The sequence below is a fragment of the Natator depressus genome, chromosome 4 (genome assembly GCF_965152275.1).
Source record: "Natator depressus isolate rNatDep1 chromosome 4, rNatDep2.hap1, whole genome shotgun sequence".
Taxonomy (NCBI): Eukaryota; Metazoa; Chordata; order Testudines; family Cheloniidae; genus Natator; species Natator depressus.
Genome location: NC_134237.1, coordinates 87,932,165 through 87,959,634, shown reverse-complemented (window position 1 = coordinate 87,959,634; position 27,470 = coordinate 87,932,165). Strand labels below are relative to the sequence as shown.

The window sequence follows — 27,470 nt, the reverse complement described above, 5'->3', positions numbered from 1 at the left end:
AAAGAGAGGCCCATGGGCTGGGTGAAGCCCCTGTGTGATTGTGGCCACCCTCATGTGGCCTGTGGTGACTACAGATCCCAGCATACAATACTCCTCAATGAGCCCAGTGGCCTCCTTAGTTTTTGGCTTTGGTGGTGTGTATCAGTACGCTCTGTGCTTCAGACCCAGTTTTATGGTGAGGGTGGCTGCTGCCTACTGCATTTTACACAAATCAGCGTCGCCCTTAGACTTCCCTGAAGGTGCTGCTGCAGGTCTTGGTTAGTCAGAATTTGGGCACCATTGATTTACCTGCATTAGTGTAAACTGTGATTTATTATTTAGTATTACCATGTTGTTGGTGCCAGGATGTGTCCTTTCTTTTACAGAATATCACTCCTGTAAAGTGGTGAAACAGATCAACTCACATGTTCAGTTACTCTAATATGTCATGGGTTATGATACTGTAATTCATGAGTTAGTGTGTGTAGTCTCTGTACTCAAATATAGTAAAAATATGACTTTCTAACAAAGGACGAAAGCAAAATGATCTATATCTCAAGCCAATTGTTAAAAAATAGAGACTAGTCAGTTTGCAACTGATCAGTTCACCATTCTGTACAGTGAAGAAAGGGAACAATAACCAATATTAAGTAACTCTGCTTTTGTTTCCCAACATTAGGAGTTACAAAGCGTAACAGTGATAGAGTTTGAGCAAGAAAACCCAGAAACCCCCCAGTACAGAGAGAGATACCCAGATGACCATGGGCGCATTGCCACAGCTAAGCCAACCCAGAACAGAGAGGGCCAAAAGCATCTTGAGTTAGCAGATGAGAAAAGAAAGCAAGAAGATCACTGGAGAATCCTCGAGGCTGAAGAGAAAAGACAAATGGCAGAAGCAGAGGGAAAAAAACATTTGGAAGAACAAAGATGCCAGGAAGTTGAAGAGATGCAAAGGCAACAGGAGAGAAAGCATTGTGAGGAAGAGAAAAGGCAGCATCTCCTTAAGGAGGAGAAACATTTGAAAATAAAAGAGCAGAGGCACCAGGAGGAGGAGAAAAGTCAAGAAGAACGGAGACAACAGGAACTGGAGGAGCAGAAAAGACTGGACGAACGGAGACAACAGGAACTGGAGGAGCAGAAAAGACTGGACGAACGGAGACAACAGGAACTGGAAGAACGGAGACAACAGGAACTGGAGGAGCAGAAAATAAAAGAACTGGAAGAACAAAGGTGTCATGAGATTGGAAAACAGCATCAGGAGGAAGAAAAAAAGAGACAAGAGGAACAAAAAAGACAAGAAGTGGAAGAACAGAGACAAGAATTTGAGAAAAGGCATCTTCAGGCTGAAGAGAAGCTGCAGCAGGAGGAAGAAGCTAAGAGACTGGAAGAACAAAGCCAGCATCAGAAGGAAAAAAAGAAGAGACAAGGAGAACAAACTCTACAAAAACTGGAGAAGCAAAAGACACAAGAAGAACAAAAAAGACATGAGCCAGCAGAACAAACACACCTGGAGAGTGAAGAGAGAGAACAACAGGGGAAATTTAAAATAAGGCAAGAGGAATCAAATGAACAAGAACTGAAAGAACAGGCAGAAATACACGTGGATGGACAACAGCATCTGGAAAAGCAAAAAGAACAAGAGCAAGCCTTAAGACATCAACAGGTCAAAGAAGAAGTGTGTTCTGGGGATGCTGGTAGTGAATCCATGGAAAAGCAGCTTCAAGAAGAATCAAACCAACAAAAAACAAAACAGTCACAGAAAGGGAAAGAAACAGTGCTAGAAAAGCTAACACCAAAACAGAAGAGAGAAGTCGAAGCTCAGGAGCAGAAGATAGGTGAAGAACTAAGGTGGCAGGAAGTAGATGAAAGGCAGGCTACGCACAGACCATTCACGTTTCAAGTGTCATCGGGAGAGAAACAGATCATATTTCAAAAAGTGAATTTGAGCCCTGTTACTCCTGTCAAAGAGGCAGCGCACCTTTCTGCCCTCAAAGAATCCAAGACCCACAAATTTAGCAAAGGTTCTCCTGCACTTCCCTACTCTTTGTGTGTCCCACACACAGCTATTTTGGTTACTGGAGCACAGCTTTGTGGCACTGCCGTAAACCTGAATCAGATCAAAGATACAGCTTGTAAATCTTTACTTGGTTTGACAGAAGAAAAAAAAAACCTGGATTTTCCCCCACCAGAAAACACCCAGAAAACTATTCTTGATTCCAAATCTAGCCGCAGTAAAATGAAGTATACACAGGAGACATTGAACAACCAGGACGTATTAGCTGAATGGGCTTCTATTAGATCTAGAATCCTAAAGAGTGCAGAAAACAGCAAGCTAAATGAAAAAGACCGAGTAAGTGTCTGTAGATACAGTGATGACTGGACTCCCAAAGGACGAGGTGCTTCCCATGCCAATTTAAGGAAAACACTTTCTGCGAATGCAAAATTTTCCATAACACCAGCATGGCAGAAATTTTCAGAAACCTCAAAAGCCAATGCAGATGCTGAGAGTGCCTGTGGTGCAGAAGGTACTGAACCAGAGAACACAAGAAAAAAGACAGATTCATCCAATGATGCAAATGATGATGTGGCTGCTCGCCATGAGACTCCAGCTTGTAAAGGTAATGTGACTGAAATGGCAACAAAGAGTGAAACACACCTTGAAATGGCAAACTACACAGAAGGCTATAAGTTTGCCAAAGATCTTCCATCTTTCCTTGTTCCAAGCCTCTCTCATTCTTCAGGAAAAGAACTGCCCCAATCAGAATCTCCAGCTACTTTGGAAAGTCAGCAGAACACTGGTACAAGAAACCTGGATAAAACAGCACTTCATGAAGAAGAAAATGTGTCTCCATTTGGGATAAAGTTAAGAAGGACAAATTACTCCTTACGTTTTCACTACGATCAACAGGCGGAGCAAAAGAAAAAGAAAAGATACAGTGCAGGAGATAGTTTTGATGGTGTACCTGCCCCACTATTTACAACAGAAAGTGGAAAAGAAACCATTAATACCACTCTAAAAGACAATATATCCCCTAGCCTAGAGAGAAGGGATGCCACTGTTAATGTTTTAAAAGACTCTTCAAATAATGTTTCGGAGAACTCAGACACAACAGTTACACTTCTATTCCCATCGACCAACAGCCAGATTCCTTTACCTAGTCATGAGAAACCTGTGTGTAAATCGTCACTCCAACAAAAACCTGCATTAGCTCCAAAGCCCACAAACCAGACCCCGCCATCCTCTCCTCTCTCTAAAAGGAACAGATCAAACTTAGCTGACACATTAGGTCAAAGGGCGGCTAAACCAGAGTTAGACACCACCTGGAAAAAAGAAGACAGTAAAGTGAACGTGGTGCACTCACCAGCACAGAATGAGAACAAAAAGGAAGAGGAAGAAACCAGAGAAAAGAAGTCATTTTTCCCATCTATCACCATGCCATGGAGAGAGAAAGCTGATAAAAAGCCTGAGCCACTGAAAAAAGGTAGGCAACATGAAAGTGTCACATGTAACTATGGGCCATGTTTCCAGAATGAGAGGCTGGAGGTTTGTGTGCAGAATTTTGGCCTTACATGTAGACTATTATTAATCCTTATTTGGCCTGGTAACAACTTTGTGCAAGTGGTGTACAAATAAATCAGGAGACTAATTCCAGTCACAACTAGCTTACAGTCTAGTTTAGACACAGACAAAACAGATCAGACATAAATAATAAGTGATATACTGGTGTGTCTGGTAGTGGCAATCTAGACATCTAATTGTGATCTCTCAAGGAAGTGTGTTTTAAAGAAGCAATTGAAGTCTCTTGTTCAGTCAGGCAATATGGATATGGATAGAGGCCCCCTTAATATTTTTAATTAAATAAATACTACTGGGAATTGTGTGATTATGGGAGACTTTAACTTCCCAGATACAGATTGGAAGACAAGTGCTACTAATAATAGTAGGGCCCAGATTTTCCTGGAAGTGATAGCCGACAGATTTCTTCACCAATTAGTTGATGAACCAACAAGATGTAATGCCATTTTAGATTTGGTGATTTTAGATTTAGATTGGTGAGTAGTGAGGACCTCGTAGAAGAACTGGTTGTAGAGGACAACCTTGGTTCGAGTGATCATGAGCTAATTTAGTTTAAACTAAATGGAAGGATAAACAAAAATAGATCTGCAGTTAGGGACCTTGATTTCGAAAGGGCAAACTTTAAAAAATTAAGGGAATTAGGAAGTGGACTGGACTGAAGAACTCAAGGATCTGAATGTGGAGGAAGTTTGGAATTACTTTAAGTCAAAGTTGCAGAAACTATCTGAAGTCTGCATCCCAAGCAAGGGGAAAAAATTCATAGGGAAAGGTTGCAGACCAAGCTGGATGAACAAGTATCTCAAACAAGTGATTAAGAGAAAGCAGAAAGCCTACAAGGAATGGAAGAGGGGATGAATCAGCAAGGAAAGCTACCTCTTGGAGGTCAGAAAGTGTAGGATTAAAGTGAGAACAGACAAAAGCCAAGCAGAGTTGGACCTTGCAAAGGGAATTAAAATCAATAGTAAAAGGTTCTATAGCCATATAAATAAGAAGAAAACAAGGAAAGTGGAATTGCTAAACACTGAGGATGTGGTGGAGATTAAAGATAAACTAGGCATGTCCCAACATCTAAACAAATACTTTACCTCAGTTTTTAATTAGGCTAATGAAGAACTTAGGGGTAGTAGCAGGGTGGCTAATGGGAATGAGAACATGGAGGTAGAAGTCAAAGTCAAACTCAAACAGTTTATGGTGACTAAATTGGGAGGTCCAGATAATCTCCATCCAAAAATATTGAAGGAACTGGCACATGAAATTGCAAGCCCAATAGCAGAGATTTTTAATGACTCTAAACTCGGACATTGTACCCTATGACTGGAGAATTGCTAATATCGTTCCTATTTTTTTAAGAAAGAGAGAAAAAGTGATCTGGGAAACTACACGCTTGTTAGTTTGACCTCAGTTGTATGCAAGGTCTTGGAATAAATTTTGAAAGAGAAAATAGTTAAGGACATAGAGGTTAACAGTAATTGGGATAAAATTCATCATGGTTTTACAAAAGGTAGATCATGCCAGACCAACCTGATCTCCCTCTTTGAGAAGATAACTGATTTTTTTAGACAAAGGCAATCCAGTAGAGCTCATCTACCTGGATTACAGTAAGACATTTGATACAGTTTCACATGAGAAATTATTAGTGAAATTGGAGAGGATGGGGATTAGTATGAGAATTGAAAGGTGGATAAGGAACTGGCTCAAGGGAAGACTACAACAGGTCATACTGAAAGGTGAACTGTCAGGCTGGAGGGAGGTTACTCAGGATTGCTCTTGGGACCAATCTTATTTAGCATTTTTATTACTGATGTTGGCACAAGAAGTGAGTGTACTAATAAAATTTGACACAAAGTTGGGAAGTATTGGCAATACGGAGGAGGACTGGAATATCATAACAGAAGATCTCAATGACATTGTAAACTGGAATAATAGAAACAGGATAAAATTTAATATTGCGGAATGAAAGGTCACACATTTAGGGACTAACAAAAACATTTGTTATAAGCTAGGGACATATCAGTTGGAAGTGACAGTGGAGGAGAAAGACCTGGGTGTATTGGTTGATCACAGGATGACTAAGCTGCCAGTGTGATGTGGCTGTGAAAAAAAGCCTAATACAGTCCAAGGATGCATCAGGCGAGGTATTTCCAGTAGAGACAGGGAAGTGTTAGTACCATTATACAAGGCACTAGTGAGACCACATCTGGAATAGTGTGCAGTTCTGGTCTCCCCTGTTTAAGAAAGATGAATTCAAAGTGAAATAGGTGCAGAGAAGGGCTACTTGGAGGCTCCAAGGAATAGAAAACCTATCTTATGGGAGGATACTTGTTTAGCCTAAACAAAAGAAGGCTGAGGGATATATGATTGCTCTCTATAAATACATCAAAGGGATAAATACCAGGGAGGGAGAGGAGTTATTTAAGTTAAGCGCCAATGTGGACACAAGAACAAATGGATATAAACTGGCCAACGAGTTTAGACTTGAAATTAGGAGAAGGTTTCTAACCATCAGAGGAGTGACGTTCTGGAACAGACTTCCAAGGGGAACAATGGGGGGGGCAAAAAACCTTCTGGCTTCAAGGCTGAGCTTGATAAGTTTATGGAGGGGATGGTATGGTGAAACTGCCTACAACGGCATGTAACTGATCTGTGATTGCTAGCAGCAAATATATCCAGTGGCCAGTGATGGGATACTAGATGGGGAGGGCTCTGAGTTACTACAGAGAATTATTTCCCAGGTGTCTGGCTGGTGAGCCTTGCCCACATGTTCAGGGTCCAACTCGGGTCGGCAACCTTTCAGAAGTGGTGTGCCAAGTCTTCATTTATTCACTGTAATTTAAGGTTTTGCGTGCTAGTAATACATTTTACATTTACAAGGGCCGGCGGACGGAACCCCAGACTGGCAGCGGGCTGAGCGGGGCCAGCAGCTGGGACCCCGGCTCACAGAGGCCGGCGGATGGAACCCCAGACTGGCAGAGGGGGCGGCGGATAGCCCACTGCCGGCCCGGGGTTCTGTCCATCCAGGCCGGCAACAGGCTGAGTGGGGCTGGCGACCAGGACCCCAGGCCGGCAGCAGAGTGCCATTGTAAATCAGCTCGCATGCTGCCTTTTGCATGCGTGCCATTGGTTGCCGACCCCTGGTCTAACTAATCACCATATTTGGGATTGGGAAGGAATTTTCCCCTGGGTCACATTAGCAGAGACCCTGGGGTTTTTTTGCTTTCCTCTGCAGCGTGGGGCATGGGTCACTTTAGTTTAAACTAGTGCAAATGGTGGATTCTCTGTAACATGAAGTCTTTAAACTAGGGCTGTCAATTAATTGCAGTTAACTCAAGCAATTAATGCAAAACTGATTAACTAGATTAAAAAATTATTTTTGATTAATCGCCATTTTTATTGCACTATTAATAGAATACCAATTTAAATTTTCAAATGTATTAATTTCAATTACAACACAGAATACAAAGTGTACAGTGCTCACTTTATAGTATTATTTTAATTATCTTTTTACAGTTCAAATATTTGTAAACAAAAGAAATAGTATTTTCAGTTCACCTCATACAAGTACTGTAGTGCAATCTCTTTATCATGGAAGTGCAACTTACAAATGTAGAATTAATTTTTGTTACATAACTGCACTCAAAAACAAAACAATGTAAAACTTGAGAAACTACAAGTCTACTCAGTCCTACTTCAAGTTCAGCCAATAACTAAGACAAACAAGTTTGTTTACATTTACGGGAGATATTGCTGTCCGCTTCTTATTAACAGTATCACCTGAAAGTGAGAACAGGTGCTCACGTGGAACTGTTGTAGCCCACGTTACAAGGTATTTATGTGTCAGATATGCTAAATGTTCGTATGTCCCTTCATGCTTCTACCACCATTCCAGAGCACATGCTTCCATGTTAAAAAAAAAAAATGTCAATTAAATTTGTGACTGAACACTGTGGGGGAGAATTGTATGTCTCCTGCTCCATGGTTTTCTGCCATATATTTTGTGTTATGGCAGTCTCAGATGACAACCAAGCAGATGATGTTCTATTTAAGAAGAAAAGGAGTACTTGTGGCACCTTAGAGACTAACCAATTTATCTGAGCATAAGCTTTCGTGAGCTACAGCTCACTTCATCGGATGCATACTGTGGAAACTAACACGGCTGTTACTCTGAAACCGTTCTATTTAAGAACACTTTCACTGCAGATTTGACAAAATGCAAAGAAGGTACCAATATGAGATTTCTAAAGATAGCTACAGCACTTGACCCAAGGTTTAAGAATCTGAAATGCCTTTCAAACTCTGAGAGGGACAAGGTGTGGAACATGCTGTGAGAAGTCTTAAAGAGCAACACTCCAATGCGGAAACTACAGAACCCGAACCACCAAAATCAACCTTCTGTTGGTGGCATCTGACTCAGATGATGAAAATGAACATGCATTGGTCCGCACTGCTTTGGACAAGCAGAACCAGTCATCAGCATGGAAGCATGCCCTCTGAAATGGTGGTCAAAGCATGAAAGAGCATACGGATGTTTAGTATATCTGACACATAAATCCTTGCAATGCTGGCTACAACAGTGCTATGCGAATGCCTGGTCTCACTTTCAGGTTACATTGTAAATAAGAAGCAGGCAGCATTCACAGAATCATAGAATCATAGAATATCAGGGTTGGAAGGGACCTCAGGAGGTCATCTAGTCCAACCCCCTGCTCAAAGCAGGACCGATCCCCAATTAAATCATCCCAGCCAGGGCTTTGTCAAGCCTGACCTTAAAAACTTCTAAGGAAGGAGATTCCACCACCTCCCTAGGTAACGCATTCCAGTGTTTCACCACCCTCCTAGTGAAAAAGTTTTTCCTAATATCCAACCTAAATCTCCCCATTATCTCCTGTAAGAGTAAACAAACTTATTTGTCTTAGTGATTGGATGAACAAGAAGTAGGACTGAGTGGACTTGTAGGCCCTAAAGTTTTACATTCTTTAATTTTTGAGTGCAGTTATGTAAAAAAAAATCTACATGTGTAAGTTGCATTTTCATGATAGAGACTGCACTACAGTACTTGTATGAGGTGAATTGAAAAATATTATTTCTTTTATCATTGTTACAGTGCAAATATTTGTAATCACAAATAATAATATAAAGTAAGCACTGTACACTTTGTATTCTGTGTTGTAACTAAAGTCAATATATTTGAAAATATAGAAAATATCCAAAAATATTTAAATAAATGGTATTCTGTTATTAACAGTGTGTTTAAAACTGCAAAAAGAAAAGGCGTACTTGTGGCACCTTAGAGACTAACCAATTTATTTGAGCATAAGCTTTCGTGAGCTACAGTTCAGTTCATCGGACGCATACTGTGGAAGGTGTAGAAGATCTTTTTATATACACACAAAGCATGAAAAAATACCTCCTTCCACCCCACTCTCCTGCTGGTAATAGCTTATCTAAAGTGATCACTCTCCTTACAATGTGTATGATAATCAAGTTGGGCCGTTTCCAGCACAAATCCAGGTTTTCTCACCCTCCCCCCCCCCACAAACCCACACAAACCCACTCTCCTGCTGGCACTGCTATGGGTACCCGCATGGCCCCACAGTATGCCAACATTTTTATGGCTGACTTAGAACAACGCTTCCTCAGCTCTCGTCCCCTAACGCCCCTACTCTACTTGCGCTATATTGATGACATCTTCATCATCTGGACCCATGGAAAAGAAGCCCTTGAGGAATTCCACCATGATTTCAACAATTTCCAACCCACCATCAACCTCAGCCTGGTCCAGTCCACACAAGAGATCCACTTCCTGGACACTACAGTGCTAATAAACGATGGTCACATAAACACCACCCTATACTGGAAACCTACTGACCGCTATTCCTACCTACATGCCTCCAGCTTTCACCCTGACCACACCACACAATCCATCGTCTACAGCCAAGCTCTGCGATACAACCGCATTTGCTCCAACCCCTCAGACAGAGACCAACACCTACAAGATCTCTATCAAGCATTCTTACAACTACAATACCCACCTGCGGAAGTGAAGAAACAGATTGATAGAGCCAGAAGAGTTCCCAGAAGTCACCTACTACAGGACAGGCCTAACAAAGAAAATAACAGAACGCCACTAGCCGTCACCTTCAGCCCCCAACTAAAACCCCTCCAACACATTATTAAGGATCTACAACCTATCCTGAAGGATGACCCAACACTCTCACAAATCTTGGGAGACAGGCCAGTCCTTGCCTACAGACAGCCCCCCAACCTGAAGCAAATACTCACCAGCAACCACACACCACACAACAGAACCACTAACCCAGGAACCTATCCTTGCAACAAAGCCCGTTGCCAACCGTGCCCACATATCTATTCAGGGGACACCATCACAGGGCCTAATAACATCAGCCACACTATCAGAGGCTCGTTCACCTGCACATCCACCAATGTGATATATGCCATCATGTGCCAGCAATGCCCCTCTGCCATGTACACTGGTCAAACTGGACAGTCTCTACGTAAAAGAATAAATGGACACAAATCAGATGTCAAGAATTATAACATTCAAAAACCAGTCGGAGAACACTTCAATCTCTCTGGTCACACGATTACAGACATGAAAGTCGCTATATTACAACAAAAAAACTTCAAATCCAGACTCCAGCGAGAAACTGTTGAATTGGAATTCATTTGCAAATTGGATACAATTAACTTAGGCTTGAATAGAGACTGGGAGTGGCTAAGTCATTATGCAAGGTAACCTATTTCCCCTTGTTTTTTCCTACCCTCCCCCCCCGACGTTCTTGTTAAACCCTGGATTTGTGCTGGAAATGGCCCACCTTGATTATCATACACATTGTAAGGAGAGTGGTCACTTTAGATAAGCTATTACCAGCAGGAGAGTGGGTTTGTGTGTGTGTGTGGGGGGGGGTGGGGTGAGAAAACCTGGATTTGAGCTGGAAATGGCTCAACTTGATTATCATACACATTGTAAGGAGAGTGATCACTTTAGATAAGCTATTACCAGCAGGAGAGTGGGGTGGGAGGAGGTATTTTTTCATGCTTTGTGTGTATATAAAAAGATCTTCTACACTTTCCACAGTATGCATCCAATGAAGTGAGCTGTAGCTCACGAAAGCTTATGCTCAAATAAATTGGTTAGTCTCTAAGGTGCCACAAGTACTCCTTTTCTTTTTGCGAATACAGACTAACACGGCTGTTACTCTGAAACCTGTCATTAAAACTGCAATTAATCATGACTTTTTTTTATCTCACAATTAATCACAATTAATTTTTTAATTATTTGGCAGCCCTACTTTAAGCCATGATTTGAAATCTGCGGTTAGTGGTTATTACAGGAGTCGGTAGGTAGGGCTGGCCCAAAACATTTTGGCACCTGAGGCGGGGAGCTCAAATGACACCCCCATGTCCCCTTGCTTGGGCCAAAACTTTGAAAGGTCTCAATTATGCTTTCTTCCTGTTCTACTCTTCTCATGCTACTGCTCTGCTTCCTACCCCAATAAAGGAAAACTAACAACTTAAAATGCCTTGTTCAAAAATTTTAAGTAACACTTAACTTTCAAACGCCTGAACAGCAAATGTAAATTTTCTTGTCTGCATAGTAAACACTGGCATTTTAATCTGTTTGAATAATCAAAGTTGTGCCTTCCGTGCCTTCTTGGTTGCAAAGATTTGAACTGCTTCCTGCTGAAGGTCCACAGTTTGGGCCAGCTCATGCTCTAGTGAGATGGTTGCAAGGCCCACCAGCCTCTCCTGTGTCATTGTGGAGCGTAGATGTGTTTTTATTAACTTCAGCCTGGAGAAGCTGCATTCTCCACTGGCAACTGTTACAGGAAGTGTTAGAAGTATGCACAGAGCAACAAAAGCATTTGAAAAGAGGGTGGTCATCTTATTTGTGCACATACATTTCAGCAGGATCAACTCCAAAAGCTGTCTGGAATATATCTTGAAAGGGCTTTCAATTCATCACCTAATATCACTCATGTCATCATGTGTCAACACTGGCTCTAGTGCCCTGCATTGCTGGTCTAGGTCCTCTTCTGGTATAGTGAAGAGTTTTGGAATATCATACAACATCCCAAATATACTGCTGTGTTCCTTAAGCTGCATGAAACGTTCTTCAACTGACTGTTTTGCACAATCTAGCACCTGGTTAAAGAATTCAACTTTGAATTGTTGTTTGAGGTCTCTTATGGGATTATCTCGTGCCTCGTAATCAAAATGTCGTCTTCTTTGGTGACTCTTGTATTCTTGAATGGGTGGGAAAATAACTTCAGTGTGAAGTTCCTCTGCCAACTTCTGTGCACTCTTCAGAATGTTTTGAAATCCCTCATCTGACCGGTAAGACTAAAGATATGACTTTGTTTTGTCCAGTTGTTCCATTGCTCCAGATATATCAAGGTCAACACCTTGGAGTCTCTTGCTTCCAACATTTATTTCAAACAGTATGTCATGCCACAACACTAAGCCACACAGAAATTTGAAGTGATATATGTTTCTGGGGATTCCATTTCCCTCTGCCACTGTTCTCCCACGAACAGTTCCTGTCATAGCATTATCCTCCATAATGGCAACTATGGCATCATCTGTCTTCCCAATTTGGTGTTTGATAGGCTTTATTGCCTCCACTTGACTTTCCCATCATGTGGCACTCAGTGGTTTCAGTGTCAGAGAGGATGTTCCCAGATGTTGCTTCAAAATTTGCCATTGATGAGAAAAATACATAGATGCTTTGAATTACATTAAAAAATTCAGCAGCCTCACTAGAAGCTGATGCTGCATCACTGACCACCAAGTTCAATGATGAGAACTGCATGGGACAAAAAAAGCTCGAGGGTTTAACTCTTGGATCCGTGTCTGCACTCCTCTGTTCTTTCCTCTCATGTTGGCACCATTATTGTAGCCGTGACCTCTCATGTCAGCTATCGCAATTCCCGTATCTTCCAGCTTTTTAAGAAGCACATTTGTCATACCAGCTCCTGTAGTATCATCAATGTCAATACATTCTAGAAAATACTCTCTGCCTGTCACCATTGCAGGGACATTTCCACTAGGTTCTGTTATTGTTACAAAACGCACCATTAAAGTAATTTGCTCTGTATGGCTGATGTCAGGTGTGCAGTCCAGGATAACGGAGTAATATCTTGCTGACTTCAGATCTGCCACAATTTTCTGTTTGACTTTTGTTGCCAGTAACTGTATGATCTCATTGTGAATTGTTTTTCCAAGGTAGTGGTGTGTGTACATTTCTTGGGTGGTGACTCTTCTTAGATGCTCCTGGAGTACAGCATCAAATTCAGCCATCAGCTCCACAATTTTAAGGAAGTTTCCATTGTTTGGCACATACAGCTGATCTGAAGTGCCACACAGTGCTAGGTTTTGGTAGCAAGCAGTCTCACAATGGCAATGAGCCTTTTCAGAACATTTTGCCTGTATAGAGACTCTGATGCAGTCTTCTCTTGATGCTGATCATCTATGGTGGCCTTTAACCTTAGTCTCATCTCAAGCTCTTTCCACCTAATGAATGCTCTCTGGTGATTTGCTGGCTTCTCATGGCATGCCAGATTTCCAGCCAGATTTTTCCAGTCCTTTGTTCCTGTAGAACCCAATGTGGCTGGAACATTAGACTGGCAGAGTTTGCAACAAAAACAGTATGCAGCAGTCTGGGTTTTTGAGTACATAGGCCATGGCCTCTCCACTTTGTCACCATTGGGGATTTCACGCCAGTAATGCTTTGGATGGAAACTTCTATTTTCATTGTCTTTGGGGAACATGAAGTTTTTCACTTGCTGTGGCCCAGGCAGTACAAGGAAGTCCCTCAGGCTACTGCTCAAGTGGGTCCACAGTCCTGGATCATCTAGACTTAAGGAACTAACCTCAGCAGCAGCTGTTTCTTGTGCCTCCACCACACTCTTCTCTGATCTACACTTTTCTTCAGGAATGTGCATGGTTACATCCATTTCAGATGGAGATATGGATGCTGCAGTAGCTGCCAGGTCACCTGCACTCTGACTAAATGGAAGATCAGGCATCTCCTCACCACTCACATCCTCACTGGGGCCGGAAGGCTCACCGTGAACATTCGTGTCTGTGTATCTCAGGAGAGTTCCTTCCTGCTTAGATAGAAAAGCTTCCTTTGCTTTCTTTTTCTGAATGCTGCCTCAGAGGGGCTTTTTTTTCTTTCACTCATGACTCCTGTTCTGTGCCAGCTAGAGTGGCTCTCAACACTCAATTGAAGGGGACAAATAAGCAGGCTGGTAGCAGGGCCTGAGTGAGGGAAGATATCAGTGACTTAAGGGCCTAACTGGCTCCTACTCTTTCAATTGACTGCCTGTTCTCCTCAAGTGGGTTCAGGGAAGCAGCAGGAAACAGGAAGCTCCCTGAGAAGCTGGTGTTAATCAGTCCAGGCTCCTGGGGATGCTAGAGAGGTACATAAGAGGCTCCTCCTCCTCTCTCTCCCTGCAGCTCCTGCTGCTTTCCGTTATTCCCTCTCACCTTTTCTCCTGCCTACCTGTTATGTCTCTTGTGCTCTCCTTCCTCCAGCACAGCGCTCCACCATCTCTGTGCATCTAGAGCAGAGAGAATACATATGCACCAGCAGCAGACACAATTTTCTACACTCTGGGTGGTAGTGGCACCCCACCATGGTTTGGCACCTGAGGCAGCCACCTCAGTTTGCCTTATGGTAAGGCCAGCCCTGTGGGTAGGTGAGGTTCTGTGCTCTGCAAAGTGTAGGTCAGACTAGATCAGTGTTTTCCAACTTGTGTGCTGTGGCACACTGGTGTGCCATCAGGCCTGAACAGGTGTGCTGCAGAATTTTTTTTAAAACTATATGTGGGGTGGGGATGGGACAGGGGGAAAGAAAGTGGGGGAAGCCATCTTCTGATCGGCTGTCTGCCTCATTGCCCCACCTCCTCCAGGGGCAGAGCAACCAATGGGAGCTCAATCTCCCTCTCCTCCCCACTCCCCTTTTGTGAGCAACTGGTCGGCTCCTCTGTCTCTCCCTATCCCTTCTGCAGCCTCCCTCCCCCCCCAGGATTGGGAGGGGGAAGAATCTCAGGAGAGGAAGGGAGACTGAACTTGAGGGTGGGGGCAGAACTGGTGTGAGGGGGGTGGGGCAGAATTGGGGTGAGGTGGGAGCTGGACAGGCTGGGGGGCAGAGATGGGCGTGTTGACCCCCAAACTCAGTAAGTTACAGAGGCAATGCATGCGTCTGGTTGACAGAGTTCTGCCTTCCATTTGGCCCTCCTCCCTTTCCAAGCCCCGTGCCCCTCTAGGGGGTGTGGCCTGGCCAGAGCCCCTTGTGGGGGCACAGAGGAACATTTGGGGGTCGGGGGGGTCACGAGCAGTGATGACAGCTGCTGTGTGTGTCCAGGTCAGTTTCTCCACCTGGGCTGGGTAATGACCACTGCACCCTCCAGGCTCAGATACACAGTCCCCTGTGCCGCAAACCACTGGGTGCCGGTGGCCATGGGGACTATGAAGGACGGCATGGCCCAGCCCAGCCCAGCGTGCACATGGCCATGAGTGGAGCAGCCTCCACTGTGCCAACTAGGAACTGATCACATGGTTGGGCCCTGTGGCGGCAGCACCTCCTAGGACACAGTCCCGCCTGCACCCTGAGCTACACCCCTCTGCCCACAGCCCCTAGCTACCCCCTGCCTACACCCTTCTCTGCACACAGCCCCTACAGACTGTGAATGGCAAAGGTAGTAAACAGCTTAAACCACCAAATAATGCACTGAATTAGTTTTTTCCTGAAATAGCTGCTCTGTTTTTACAATCTCCTTCAAAACAACCATTTTTAGGATTTTCCTTAGATTTTTGTTTTCCCCTAAGCTTTTTTATGCAAAGATGATGTGTGAAAACTAGTTGGAGATATGCTGCTAAAATTAAGAGCAGAGAGTGAAATAAATTCAGGACTCCTCCAGAGTTTTTGTGCTTCACTCAGCTCTGCAGATATCCTAGTGGGAAATTGAGACTTTTGCAGGAGCACCAGTAGTCCTGCTCTCAGATGCACGCACCTTTAATCCTGGGTGCTGGCCCAATTTCCAGGCAGTTTATAGGAAGTCTCCAGATTGTTGCTGAAGACATCTTAAACCTTGAAGACCCTGATAGCTCCAAGCCAGAATTTCAAAGGTATGTAGCATCTGGTGGTAGACTTCACAAACTCTATGCTGTCCAACCTGAGAAACGCAACAGTTTGCTCAAAGGTTCCAAAGCAACATATCAAATAACTCCTCAGTTAAATGACATACTTTCCAGAAATAGCGAAAGGCACCAGTGCTCTACAAGGCCAATAGAATAAAACAAGTTTTGACATTTCTAGGCCAGGTCATTTTAAGATATGAGGTTGTAAACAAATGAAGTTTTTGAAAAAGTGAACACCTGCCATGCTCTAAACTCTCATCCCAGATGCTTTCTATGGGGGAATCAAACTCTGGTGGTTTAAATGGAAAGCTAGTGAAAAACCTGACCATTATCGGCAGGATTTTGGATGGTTTTGTTTAGTTGCTCTCACTTTCAAGTATATAGAATTTTAGCTCTTGAAGGAAAGCCTTTATATACATCAACTTTATACATCTAGTGATTCTTCTTCAGCATAAACAATAATGATGATGTGTTATGAGAAAATAACTGCTGATGCCTAAATGCCAACAATTATTAAAAAACAAAACAAACACAACCTCCAACCCTCCACAAACCTGTAAAATTTCAGAAAGCTGTTACAATGGTAGGGGCTCTAAATCAGTCTCTAGAAATATGAGACCGTGCAGAACTGTGTCCCGTTGTCAAAACTGGGCCGACATTAGGATAACCAGATGTGGTCCAGTGTGTTCTTATGTGAGATCAACAGCTATCATTTGCTTTGAAATACAAGTTGGGCCTGAAAACACGACAGTTTCCAGCATGTGATCTCCACTGTGATATTGTTCAGATTAAGATTAAGCATTGCATACTGGGACCACCAGTCTCTGTGGACTACCCACCTGACCTCCATTTTATACAAACAACATTTATGGCAAGTCGTCACTTGAGCCCACACTTAGGCAAAGCTGGGCACATCTGGTCTAAAGGGATTAAGAATCAAAATAGATAGAAGGCCAAAAGTGGAATGGGAGGTTGCGGAAATCCATCCATGAGGGCTCCTTCACCAAAGGATGCAAGGATGTGTCAAATTAGGATACAAGACTGAATTCCTGCCTGGAGTAAGATCACCAGTGAAGTTACACCAAGGATGAATTTGGCCTGCTAAGTATTAAGGCTGGACTATTGTAATGTCTCTTCTTGATGAGTAACAAATCTGCTTCAGAATGTGATAAATGCTTGAAAGGCTGTGACTGACACTTAGTTCAATGTGTTTAAACAATGTTTACTGTCTATATTGCTGTATTTTATTTTTTTAAGGTAAGGGACTAAGGAAAAATGAACACCTTTTGTATTGCACTCAACCAATCTTCTTGTCCTTTCCTTTTTCTTACAGAAAAGCCAGTTCTCCAGAGCAGGCATTCTTTAGATGGTTCCAAATTGATGGAAAAAGTTGAATCTGCACAACCGCTGTGGATTACATTAGCACTACAAAAGCAAAAGGGATTTCGTGAGCAGCAAGCTACCAGAGAGGAGAGGAGACAAGCCAGAGAGGCAAAGCAGGCTGAGAAGCTCGCTAAAGATAATGTAAAATAATAAACAAAGAAGCTTCAGAAATTTTTTTTTAAAAAAACACTGATCTCTTGAGTTAGTTGTATTTGAATTCCTGTTCAGTTTGTGAAATTTTATAAAAAGCTAAAGTGTCAGTCAGTAAAATCAGGTGGTAAATCTGGGGTTTAACTTTGCACAAATGAAGAACATTGCAAACCAATTTTCACTACAAAATGCTGTACACTGTTATTGAATTTCAGTCTGATCTCCAGCCCTTCATGAATTTCACTGACATTTTGCATGTTTTTATCATCAGTTACGTATGAAAGATGTGCACATAAAAGCATCATTGTTCATTTGGGGGTGCTGTCACTACAGGCCATCATCTATATCAGGGGTTCTCGTTTTTCTTTCTAAGGTTCCCCCCCCGCCATGCTATAAAAACTCCATGGCCTGCCTGTGCCACAACAACTGGGTTTCTGCATATAAAACCCAGGGCTGGCATTAGGGGGTAGCAAGCGGGGTACGAAGCAGGGAAATTACCTGGGGCCCCACACCACAGGGGCCCCCTTGAAGCTCAGTTGCTCAGGCTTTGGCTTCAGCCCCGCATGATAGGGCTTTGGCTTTCTGCTCTGGGCCCCAGCGAGTCTAACGCTGGTCCTGTTTGGTGGCTCCCGTGAAACCTGCTTGAGGCCCCCTAGGGGGCCCTTGGTTGAGAACGACTGTAGTAGACAATACATAATGGATTGTTTCTGATCTAACACTTTTCCTTTTCCATCCTAGGCTGCTGTAAGCAATCCGTCAGATGATAAAGGCAGCAATATCAGCAAAGCAAGTGTACTACAAAAACCTACACCTCAGGAAGATGAGAAGAAAATTGAGATGGCTATGTCAAGACTAGAACGCAGAGAGCAGTTCAAAAAGTCCAATACCCTTCCTACTTCTGTGACAGGTACAGTGATAGATTTAGGTTTTCAATACTGCTCACTTTCTTTTAGTGGTAGCATTGTAGAGCTCTCAGGAGGGAACTAGATTCTTTTTTGGCTCACACATCATCATCAGAATTGTAAACTAAGTTCCAGCTGCAGCATCTTTATTATTTCAGCAAGGAGGAACCCAGCTTGTCTGTCAGATCCCTGGGTAAGTCTGATGGGCTGGCAATTAAGTAAGATCCTTTTTCTACTTTTAAAATGACCACTGGAAGGCCCATGAGAGACTATAAGTGTGGAATTCACAATGTAATTTTGACAGATGCTTCCAGATTAGCACTTCTGTTTCACGATTTGGTTTATAGGGCTGAGACTAGGGTTGCCAGCCATTTGGTTTTCAACCGGAATGCCTGGTCAAAAAGGGACCCTGGTGGTTCCAGTCAGCCACCTGCAGCGGGGCTAAGGCAGGCTCCCTTAGCTAAAACCCAAAGCCCCCTCCTGCAGCCCAAATCCCCAGTGCCACCCCGGAGCCCGCACTCCCAACCGGAGCCTTCCTGCCCTTTCACCCCCTGCCCCAGCCTGGTGAAAATGAGTGCGTGAGCAAGGGTGAGGGAGAGCAAGTGATGGAGGGAGGGGGGATGGAGTGAGCACGGGCAGGGCCTCAGGGAAGGGGTGGGGCAGAGCATTTTGTTTTCCGCAAATAAAGTTGGCAACCCTAGCTGAGACTGGTACTGTATGTATGTCCATAAAGCAAAGAGGCCATAATATTCCAAGGTTTTGTTTAGTTATGAACTTTGCCAGATCCAGACACAGGGCTGGCCTTAGGGAAAATGGCACCCTGGGTGAACTTGGTGTCCCTGGCCCCTGTGAGTGTGGTGCCCCCCCATGGGCTCCCCACACTCCTTAACCCCTGCAGTGTGCCCCCTTTGCCCCTACTGCCTGCTCCCCCTTTTGCACCCCTAATCCTTACATCCCCTTCACTCCCAAGATCTGCCCCCCCGTGCCCTAACCCCTACACTGTGCCACCTTCACCCCTAATCCCTGCACTCCCTCCTTAGCCCTAACCCCTTCACTGTGTGCCCCCTCACCCCAACACCTGCCCCCAACCGCTGCACTGTGCCCCCTTCACCCCAACCCCTGTACTCCCTTCTTGTGCCCCAATCCCTGTACCCCCTTCATTCTTACCCCCTGCACCTCCCTCCTGCACCCCTAACCCCTACTTCTGTTGAAGTAACTGGCAAAACATGACAGGGAAAGCACTTTCTAAATTTACAGAATAGTGTGAAGTGGAAAAGGGTGTGATGGGTGTCTTAGACATCTGTATTTTAATAATGTGCTTCTCCAGCTATGTTAGGGCTATAATCAATAGGGCTTTTCAAATATTTCTCCACACAGCATACTTGTTCCTTGCGTGTTTCACTGTTAAATCCTGTCTATGCAATGAAGAGACCAATTAGCTGATACAAACAATTGTGCTGTACTGATCAGGGCAACAGTGCAGGGACCAGGATTTATTTTACCGATTGATACAGGACCCATGTATGTTTTTATGTTGATCACAGTATTCTATAATACACGGATATAAATTAAAGCTAAATTGAAATGGGATTCCTTATTCACATATACATGAAAAACATTATTACTACTACTACTAAAAATAATAGATAATGTTTAAAATTTAAGGTACTATAATATTTATAATAAAATAAGGATTAGTATGAAGTATTGCTAATGCTCTTTGGTTAGAACTCCTCTGACATAGCCTTCCTATGACTTACTATTTGGAGACAAATGTGCTGAGAGAATGTTGCTAAACGTTACGTAGTATCTGATTTATGTATTCTCAGTAGAAGTCGGTCTGAATCTGTATATTCTGTACTACTACATGCTAAGGGTTATGGTTTATAGTTGGCTGAAAAGTGATGAAGTAATCCAGTTAGTGTTGTCTAATGCCTCATAGATCAATAATAATGAATACTGTAACATTATTAACCACTCAGCCAATATATACCAATGACTATATCTTGATAGCAGAAGAATTCAGTGAAACACATTTACCTCTGAACTGCCCACCAACTATATGCTAGACTTTTTCCTAATTAGATCATTGGAAGCTAGTAATAATTTTTCTGGGCCTCTTAACTCAGCCTCACCGCCCTAAAAACTGAGTTTCACAGGAAAAATTACTTTTGCAATTCATAATGTAGAGATTTTCAAACAGGGTCTGAATGTCTTCAGAAATATGTAACAATGCCTGTGCTGACACCTCTTGTTTTGATCAAAATTCATTGTGCCTCAAGCATATATTGAACTAGATTTCATCTTGGTCACTATTTACCTCTGAGATCAAATAGCGATATTAGAAGAACAAATATAACAGGCATCATATCTGCTTATTATGAATATAGATGTGTTTGATGAAGGTTATGACCATGCAGTCATTTAATATAAAGGCCTACACTGGAACTTGGCAAATCTACCGTCCCTTATGACATTATGCATGTTAAGAGATATCTTTAAGAACTGAAAAATATTTGAAAACCAAGATACTTCAGCCTTGCACCGAAAGCAGCTACAACAGGGGCTGTTTGGAAAGTGATATTTCAAACACTCTACATAGAGAAGCAACCATCTTTCCAAATTCTCTGCTACCAGTTGTTGTGCAGGCTTAAAGAATTCCTACTGACAAAAAAATGGGTCAGATAGTTTTTAAACTAATCAGTGTTTCTCTAAAATCCTGTGGGAAACAGTCTGCTTTTTAAAGTTTTTGGGGTTTTCCCCCACACCCTCCCCCACCAGTTACAGATTCTTTTTTTAAATCTGTTACAAAAGTTGGGCAGACTCAGTCCCATAGATAAGGGACAGCTGTCCACACAAAGTGCCTCCACGTCTGATACTTATTCCAGTGGTGCCAATCTAGAGGTGGTTCCTTTAGGTCAGGGTTGAACAGGAACAGGATAGGGCTGCCTGCACTATACCTGAGCCATGAAAATAAAGACAGGGGTTATAGAGTTATCTTTTAGTGTGGGAGCATAATGTAGTAAAATCTCATTTTGTGGGCAAGTTAGCGACAGAAAGGTAAGGGAGGGGCCATCTGGTTTGTAAAAAATCTACAGAATCATAATTCTAATAGTGTCATACTTCGCAGCGGGGTGAAAAGAGAGAGACGATGTGCTACCTCCCAGCTCCTCTGGTTGGTGGAAATTTTAATAATACAATGTTGTTAGAAATGGGTTGAGTTGGGTATATGTCAAAAGTCCTTTCTCCTGCACACACAGTAGTACCAAACCTAGAACAATTAAATATATACATACACATACAATACATATATACACACATACACACACACACGAAAATGTTTAAAAATCAATGTTTTTTTTTTAAATGATACTTTAACAAATGGTTTCAGTCTTACAGGTCAAGGCTAACTTCATTAGGATGAGTGAAAGGTCACTATCTCTCTTTATGTAAGCAATGAATCACTGTTAATCAGTGTCATCTCAGTCTAGGGCTTCACTGCTAGACACGTGACACTGATCCTCATCTGCACAACACACTCACATCTCTGTACAAGGCAGACTTCTGGCCAAACATCTGCAGGATGGTGAGCATCTGGTCTTTGACACAAGCATTTAATTAGTGGAAGGATTGTTCATGGACCACATAGTATTTCACACATAACTGGCATGATCAGTCCATTCTCCAAGACCCATTTATGCCCCGTTGGGAAGGGTAGTTTCTGGATGTCCTAGAGCCATTCCACTGCATGGAATTTTCCCTCTTGACTCTTGTCAGGGGCAGTTTTTCTCCTTTTTCTCCATCCGCTTTTGGAAAACATCCAGCTATGTAGCTGTGCATGTGCTGTAATGCTGGCCTTCAAATGGTAAACTCGGCATATGAACATCTTTAGTGCCTTTGAATAAGATAATTTGGTCTTTTCAGCCAAACTTCCAGTATTGTCACATCCTGAAAGGGCATGGAAACTTTGCAGGGTGGCAGCTTTTAATGGTCCAAGGGATAGGAACACATTTCTGAGGGACATACAGCAATTGTTCCCTAGCACCAGCCACAAAAACAATCTTGCAGAAATCTTGGGTAGCATTTCACAGAGAGCACTAAAACATCTGTGTCTTGTGCAAAAATCCAGAGTTTAGTAGTACCTCTGTGGCACTGACGGCATTCAAGATAATTTTAGTATCAGCCTCCTCACAGGAACTAGGAAGAAACTGCACTGAATGGAAAGAGGTAGCAGCTTCATTATGCCATGCAACAATGAAATTCTTCAAGCAATTCTTCCACATCAATCGTGGTACCATGGAGAACTCGGAGTAGTTTGTTGTAATCAATGGAGGAGCCAATGCTGTGCCTAAGCTGCTTGAGGAATTTACTATGGGTTTTGGAATGAACTGTTAAAGCAACAGCCACTTGTAGTGGTAGATTATGCACATACCACAACGTTGTTGTGTTTATATTGGAAACCTGCCTTTCACTCAAGCACTCATCCATGAGGCTTTGCGATAAAATGGCAGCTTTGTGCTCCACTTGCTTACCTTCATGCTTGCTGGTGCTGCAGTCACTGCAACCATCAATGCGCCACTTAAAAATGAAGTACAGGTCATGTGGTATTATTTTTTCAGGTTTGGCGTCAGCTATGGATCCTTGAAACTCCTATGTACTGCAGGACAAAATGCTTTTGTTTAAAAAAAAATTTTAGTAGCTGCACCTGGAGTCTTCATACTATTGTTGACATCAGTGATTTCACTTCTCACACCACACCTTTTGTAGCTTTTAAGGACATATGCAGTGATTCTTCATTTCTGCAGACAGGATTGCTAAAAACTATGTCCCTATCCCACAGTTCAATAACTCCTTTATAAGCCTTTCTGCTAAGCATACGTTCCTCTTCACTTTCATTTAAAGCACATTTTTCTCTCTACTTCGCCTCTGCATTGACCATCTCTACCACTTTCCATCCATTAGAGCTTCTGAGGCAATTTATGAACTCCAGCTGAGTCACACACTTTGCAGTAGTAAAATCAGTATTTGTATTGTTTTTTTCTTGATACAACACATTAGATACATTTTTGGTGCAGCCCTCGATGGGATAAGCAGTGGTGTATGCATGCGTATCCTTTGGGTCAATGCACCAACTTAACTTTCCATGCAACATTCTCAAAAAGAGTGACTGCTTCATACAGTGTCTTATGTTGAAACTGTGCTTCATGAAGGCCTCCATGCTTTCAGTTTAGGGCAGAAGAAGGTGGTGGTCTTCTCAATATAAGTACAAGGCAAGTCTTGTCCACACCCAGCACTTGTCCCAGCATCTTCAACTTTTTTCTGATGGTCGATGTACCTCCGCTCCAGCCTTGCCAAATTCAGTTTAGTGGGTGCACTTCTTATAGCAGGTAACGTGCCACTGAATGTTGTGTTTTAACCAGGTCCTCTTCAGTGGTATTCTCCAAAGTGGTGTTTTTCAGCTACTAGTTGGTACTCTTCACCTCCCCATTGATACCTAAAAATGATCAAGTCTTTTGTAATAAATTACTTTGATTCTAATTACGTAATGTAATGCATGTTATGTAACTACGTGCATGCACTTTTCAGATGAATTCCAGTGATTTCTGGCTCGATGCTGATGTCTTAACCAGTGCCTCATTACAAGTCTTTTGGCCTGATAATCAATACTGAAATGTTTCTTTATTGCCAATGACGACAAATCAACCTGAAGTACTCCTTCCACTTTTAGTAATCTGTAAACATGAAAAAAATTAATCAGGTATTCTCAGCATTAACTGATAATACACCACCGTCAGTTGAGGGCCACAATTTAATTTTGTGAGGGCTGCATATCTGACATGCCTCCGTTAAAGTATAATTTTTTTAAAAAAGTTGATTTTTAAACATTTTCTCAAACATATTTACATAATTGTTTTAGGTTTGTCATGTCTGATACCCTTGTATTCATGGGAGACAGGGCTTTTGGTTGATACCCATTTCCAGTGATGCTGGATTATAAACATTTCCACCACCCAGAATACTGGGAAATGGAGCAGGCAATGAGTCCCCTCTGCCACACCGCAGAGGGTGACGTAATTGAAATTATGATTCTGTAGATTTTTTTTTGACTCAACTGACCGCTCCCTTACCTTTCTATCATTAACTTGCCCATGGAATTACACATACTCCCAGCCCATTGAATTCAACAGGCTTTGATCAAGGACATTTATTCTAAAATTTCTAGTCATAAAATAATTGGGGGTAAAGCAGAGATTGTCCCTGTATTACAGAATAATACACTAGCAAATAGTCTATTTAAGGGTTTTTCTATAGCATCCATCAGTATAGTATTTAATAATGCTGTCATCTGATCCCTGCATTATACTTTATGCGGTTCTGCTCTGAAAAGTGACTCTGTAAAAGGCAATTTCTTATTCAACAGATATGCCACTTGTATATAATCAGAGATATCAGTTTGTTTTAGTGATAAATGGTTTTGGTACTTGTTAAGCTTGCAGACAAGTAGCTATGGGAAGGGGAGCTAGATTCTACTCCTACTTAAACAGTAACATCAGAATTGATAGCTCTGCAGTTTCTACTTAGTTACATTTTTCTGTGTAAATGTATTGACCTTGATTTGCCCAGGTGTCTCAGAGGGCACAATTTGGAGACAGTGGGTTGCATATGTGTAAGAGAGCAGAACTGTGCCTGTAGAAACCTGGTTATTGATTATACATAAGGAGGAAAGAATCTAGGTTGTCAGGTTGGGGCGGGGGGAGGTTCCAGGATTGACAACAAAATTAAAAACAGCATTTTTACTTATAATCCGAGCAAATTTGCTCTGAAAACCATTGAGACTATAAAAAAGAGTGTCCTAGCATTCCATGTTCGCTGAGTTACTTTTCAGCGTAGAACCATGTTCAAGTGTGTGGGTTAGTCCAATTTTAAATGACCAATTTTTTTCATCTCTAAATCTGAGCCAAATTAATTTAGTTTTCAACATATATAGAAAGTTAAAAAAAGGAAGACTGAACTATAGTTTTAAAAAACAACAAGGAGTCCGGTGGCACCTTAAAGATAAAAAGACGGTATCTGTACATTTTGTGAACACATTCACAGCAAAGTTCATAGTTCTCTATTATTCTACAGTGTAGCATGTTTCATCTGTTTTATTTTTTTCTCTCCCAAATCAATAAACAGTGGAGATTTCAGATTCTGTTCCAACAACTCCATTAGCAAAAGAGGTTACCAAGAGATTCTCTACTCCTGATGCTAACCCTGTGTCAACAGAACCAGCCTGGCTGGCCCTAGCCAAGAGGAAAGCAAAAGCCTGGAGTGACTGTCCACAGATCATTAAGTAAACTAACCTTTTTGCTCTTTACTTTTGTTTCTTAGTTGTTTTCTCCTTTTTATTGATTCAGCTTTTGACACAGGACAAAAGAAACTGAACAAAATTTAAATGCATTCCGTGAAGGATTTAAAACTGAACTGATCACCATTTCGCTCTAGGTCACTATAGTGTGTGCTCACATCATAGATCCCTTTGCTTTGAAAAACTAGGTAGAGAGTGGGCCCAGGCATACAGTTCAGATCCAATTTCTCAAAATTCAGCGCTACTCAAATGTGAGATTTTGGTTTTGCCCGGTATAAAAAGAGGGGCCAGAACTTCAGATCAAAAGCTCTTTCAAATTTTGTGAGCATGTGAGTCTGAGGTTTTGGATCTCTCTTCTCCATGCAGACAAAGAAAAGATTCTGGCCACTCCGATATAAAAAATGAATGTAAAATGCATGTTCCCTCTTAGCCCCAATGGTCGCTTTTGAACTCAGTCTGATGCAGTTTATTTGCAATTTGAAAACCTCTCCCCACCCAAGGCATTTTGGGAGACTTCTTCCCACCTGCGAATGAAGTGATAGCAAGTGATGGTAGCATCCAATTACTGAGGCACTATTGTCTTTCATGCTGGGGACTCAACACAATTGCTGTACCTCCCTCCTCAAAAAAAGAAAATAATTTGCCCATCATTCTAGTTAACATTCATATAACAACCATGGAGCAGGGATACAAAAAGTGTTTCCCCCGTTCACTCAGAGGCAAAGTCCATCCATGTGCTCAGAGCACATTAGGCATCCATGTGCTCAGAGCACTTGCAATTTAAGACCCTATTCCTACAAATATCTGTGTCCATGAGTTGCTTTACGTACCTAACGAGTCTCCTTGAGTTTAAAGGGACTGTTGACAGGTGTAAAGTTATTCATGTGTAAATGTTTGCAGGACTCGGGCCTAAAAATCAGAAAACCAGGACTCTGGGATGCTCATGACACGGTAGTAACTTAAACTTACTTAAAATTCAGTTTCCTGAACAGAGAATAAAATGGGTTTGGAATGCTAATTCTTGCTAAGGTTGTTCCCTGAGTGACTTCAGACCTACCTTCCTTGTACTAGACAACCCAGCTGTAAAATTGAGTAAAAAATTTACTTACATGGGGAGTGGGAGGAATCAGTTGTTGCAGCTGAATTTTTTTTTAATTAGTCTTTAAAATGTAATAAAAAATGTTAGCATCCTTAAATTTTCTACCCAGGAAGTTATGCTTTTTTTTTTTTTTTTAATTTTTTTAAAATGGCTTTTTACACATAGTAACTACACCAACAAAAAGCAAGCTTCATCTTCCTTAAAAAAATTCCTGTGTTTTCAATGAACTTTGCATATTGCTGCAAATCCCCCTCTGTTTAAAATATATGTTTTCTTTTGAGCCATAAGAGCATTTTAAGAGGAGGCAATTTCAATAAGGAGAGAGGAAAAATTGCATTACTACAGCATAATGTATCTGATAACTCCTCATATTATTACTTTTCTTTAGCCAAATTACTATACATCGCATGAGGAGGGGAGCAAACTGTAAATAAAGCAGAAAACAATGAGCCTTGTACTATCATCCTTGTTCTAAGAACTGAAAAAAGCTAGTCAGCAAAAGTTGTTGTTATTGAATAGACTGCATCCTATGTAGGAAACAACGGTTCAGCAGCACACTTAAAATAGCACAAACACAACAGACATTAGATTCAACAGAGGTGCAGCTGGAAATAGGTTTGCTCTTGTGGCTCTTGCGCAATCAGTGTTCCACTCTTTCGTATTTAAACTAGAACCTTTAAAATCTCTCTCCTTGCTCCTAACATAATAAGTATTTAAAATTTTTATACACAGAGGAACAAATGAGCTCTCTGGTACCTGCACACAACTCCTATGGGAGTTCTGTGGTTATCTGAAGGGGGGATTTGGCCCATAATATCTGTGTGTTTAATTAGTCCCATAAAGTAGCACTACTTAATGTACATT

At 42.1% G+C, this 27,470-nt stretch overlaps 2 protein-coding genes across 5 annotated transcripts in view; one reads left to right on the top strand and one right to left on the bottom strand.

Annotated features, from left to right (window-relative positions):
- CRACD (capping protein inhibiting regulator of actin dynamics) overlaps window positions 1-26,764 on the top strand; it is a 213,943-nt gene extending 187,179 nt beyond the window's left edge. For all 4 annotated transcript variants that reach the window (XM_074951367.1, XM_074951366.1, XM_074951365.1 and 1 more), the window contains 4 exons: window positions 659-3,461; window positions 17,055-17,245; window positions 17,993-18,161; window positions 25,336-26,764. In XM_074951367.1, coding sequence (XP_074807468.1) covers window positions 659-3,461; window positions 17,055-17,245; window positions 17,993-18,161; window positions 25,336-25,496 — 3,324 coding nt within the window. In that variant the 3' untranslated portion in view covers window positions 25,497-26,764. The remainder of the gene's footprint in view (window positions 1-658; window positions 3,462-17,054; window positions 17,246-17,992; window positions 18,162-25,335) is intronic.
- Window positions 23,552-27,470, bottom strand: part of AASDH (aminoadipate-semialdehyde dehydrogenase) — a 64,216-nt gene continuing 60,297 nt past the window's right edge. The window contains exon 17 of the mRNA XM_074951370.1: window positions 23,552-23,888. Within this exon, the coding sequence (XP_074807471.1) occupies window positions 23,881-23,888 (8 nt within the window). The 3' untranslated portion in view covers window positions 23,552-23,880. The remainder of the gene's footprint in view (window positions 23,889-27,470) is intronic.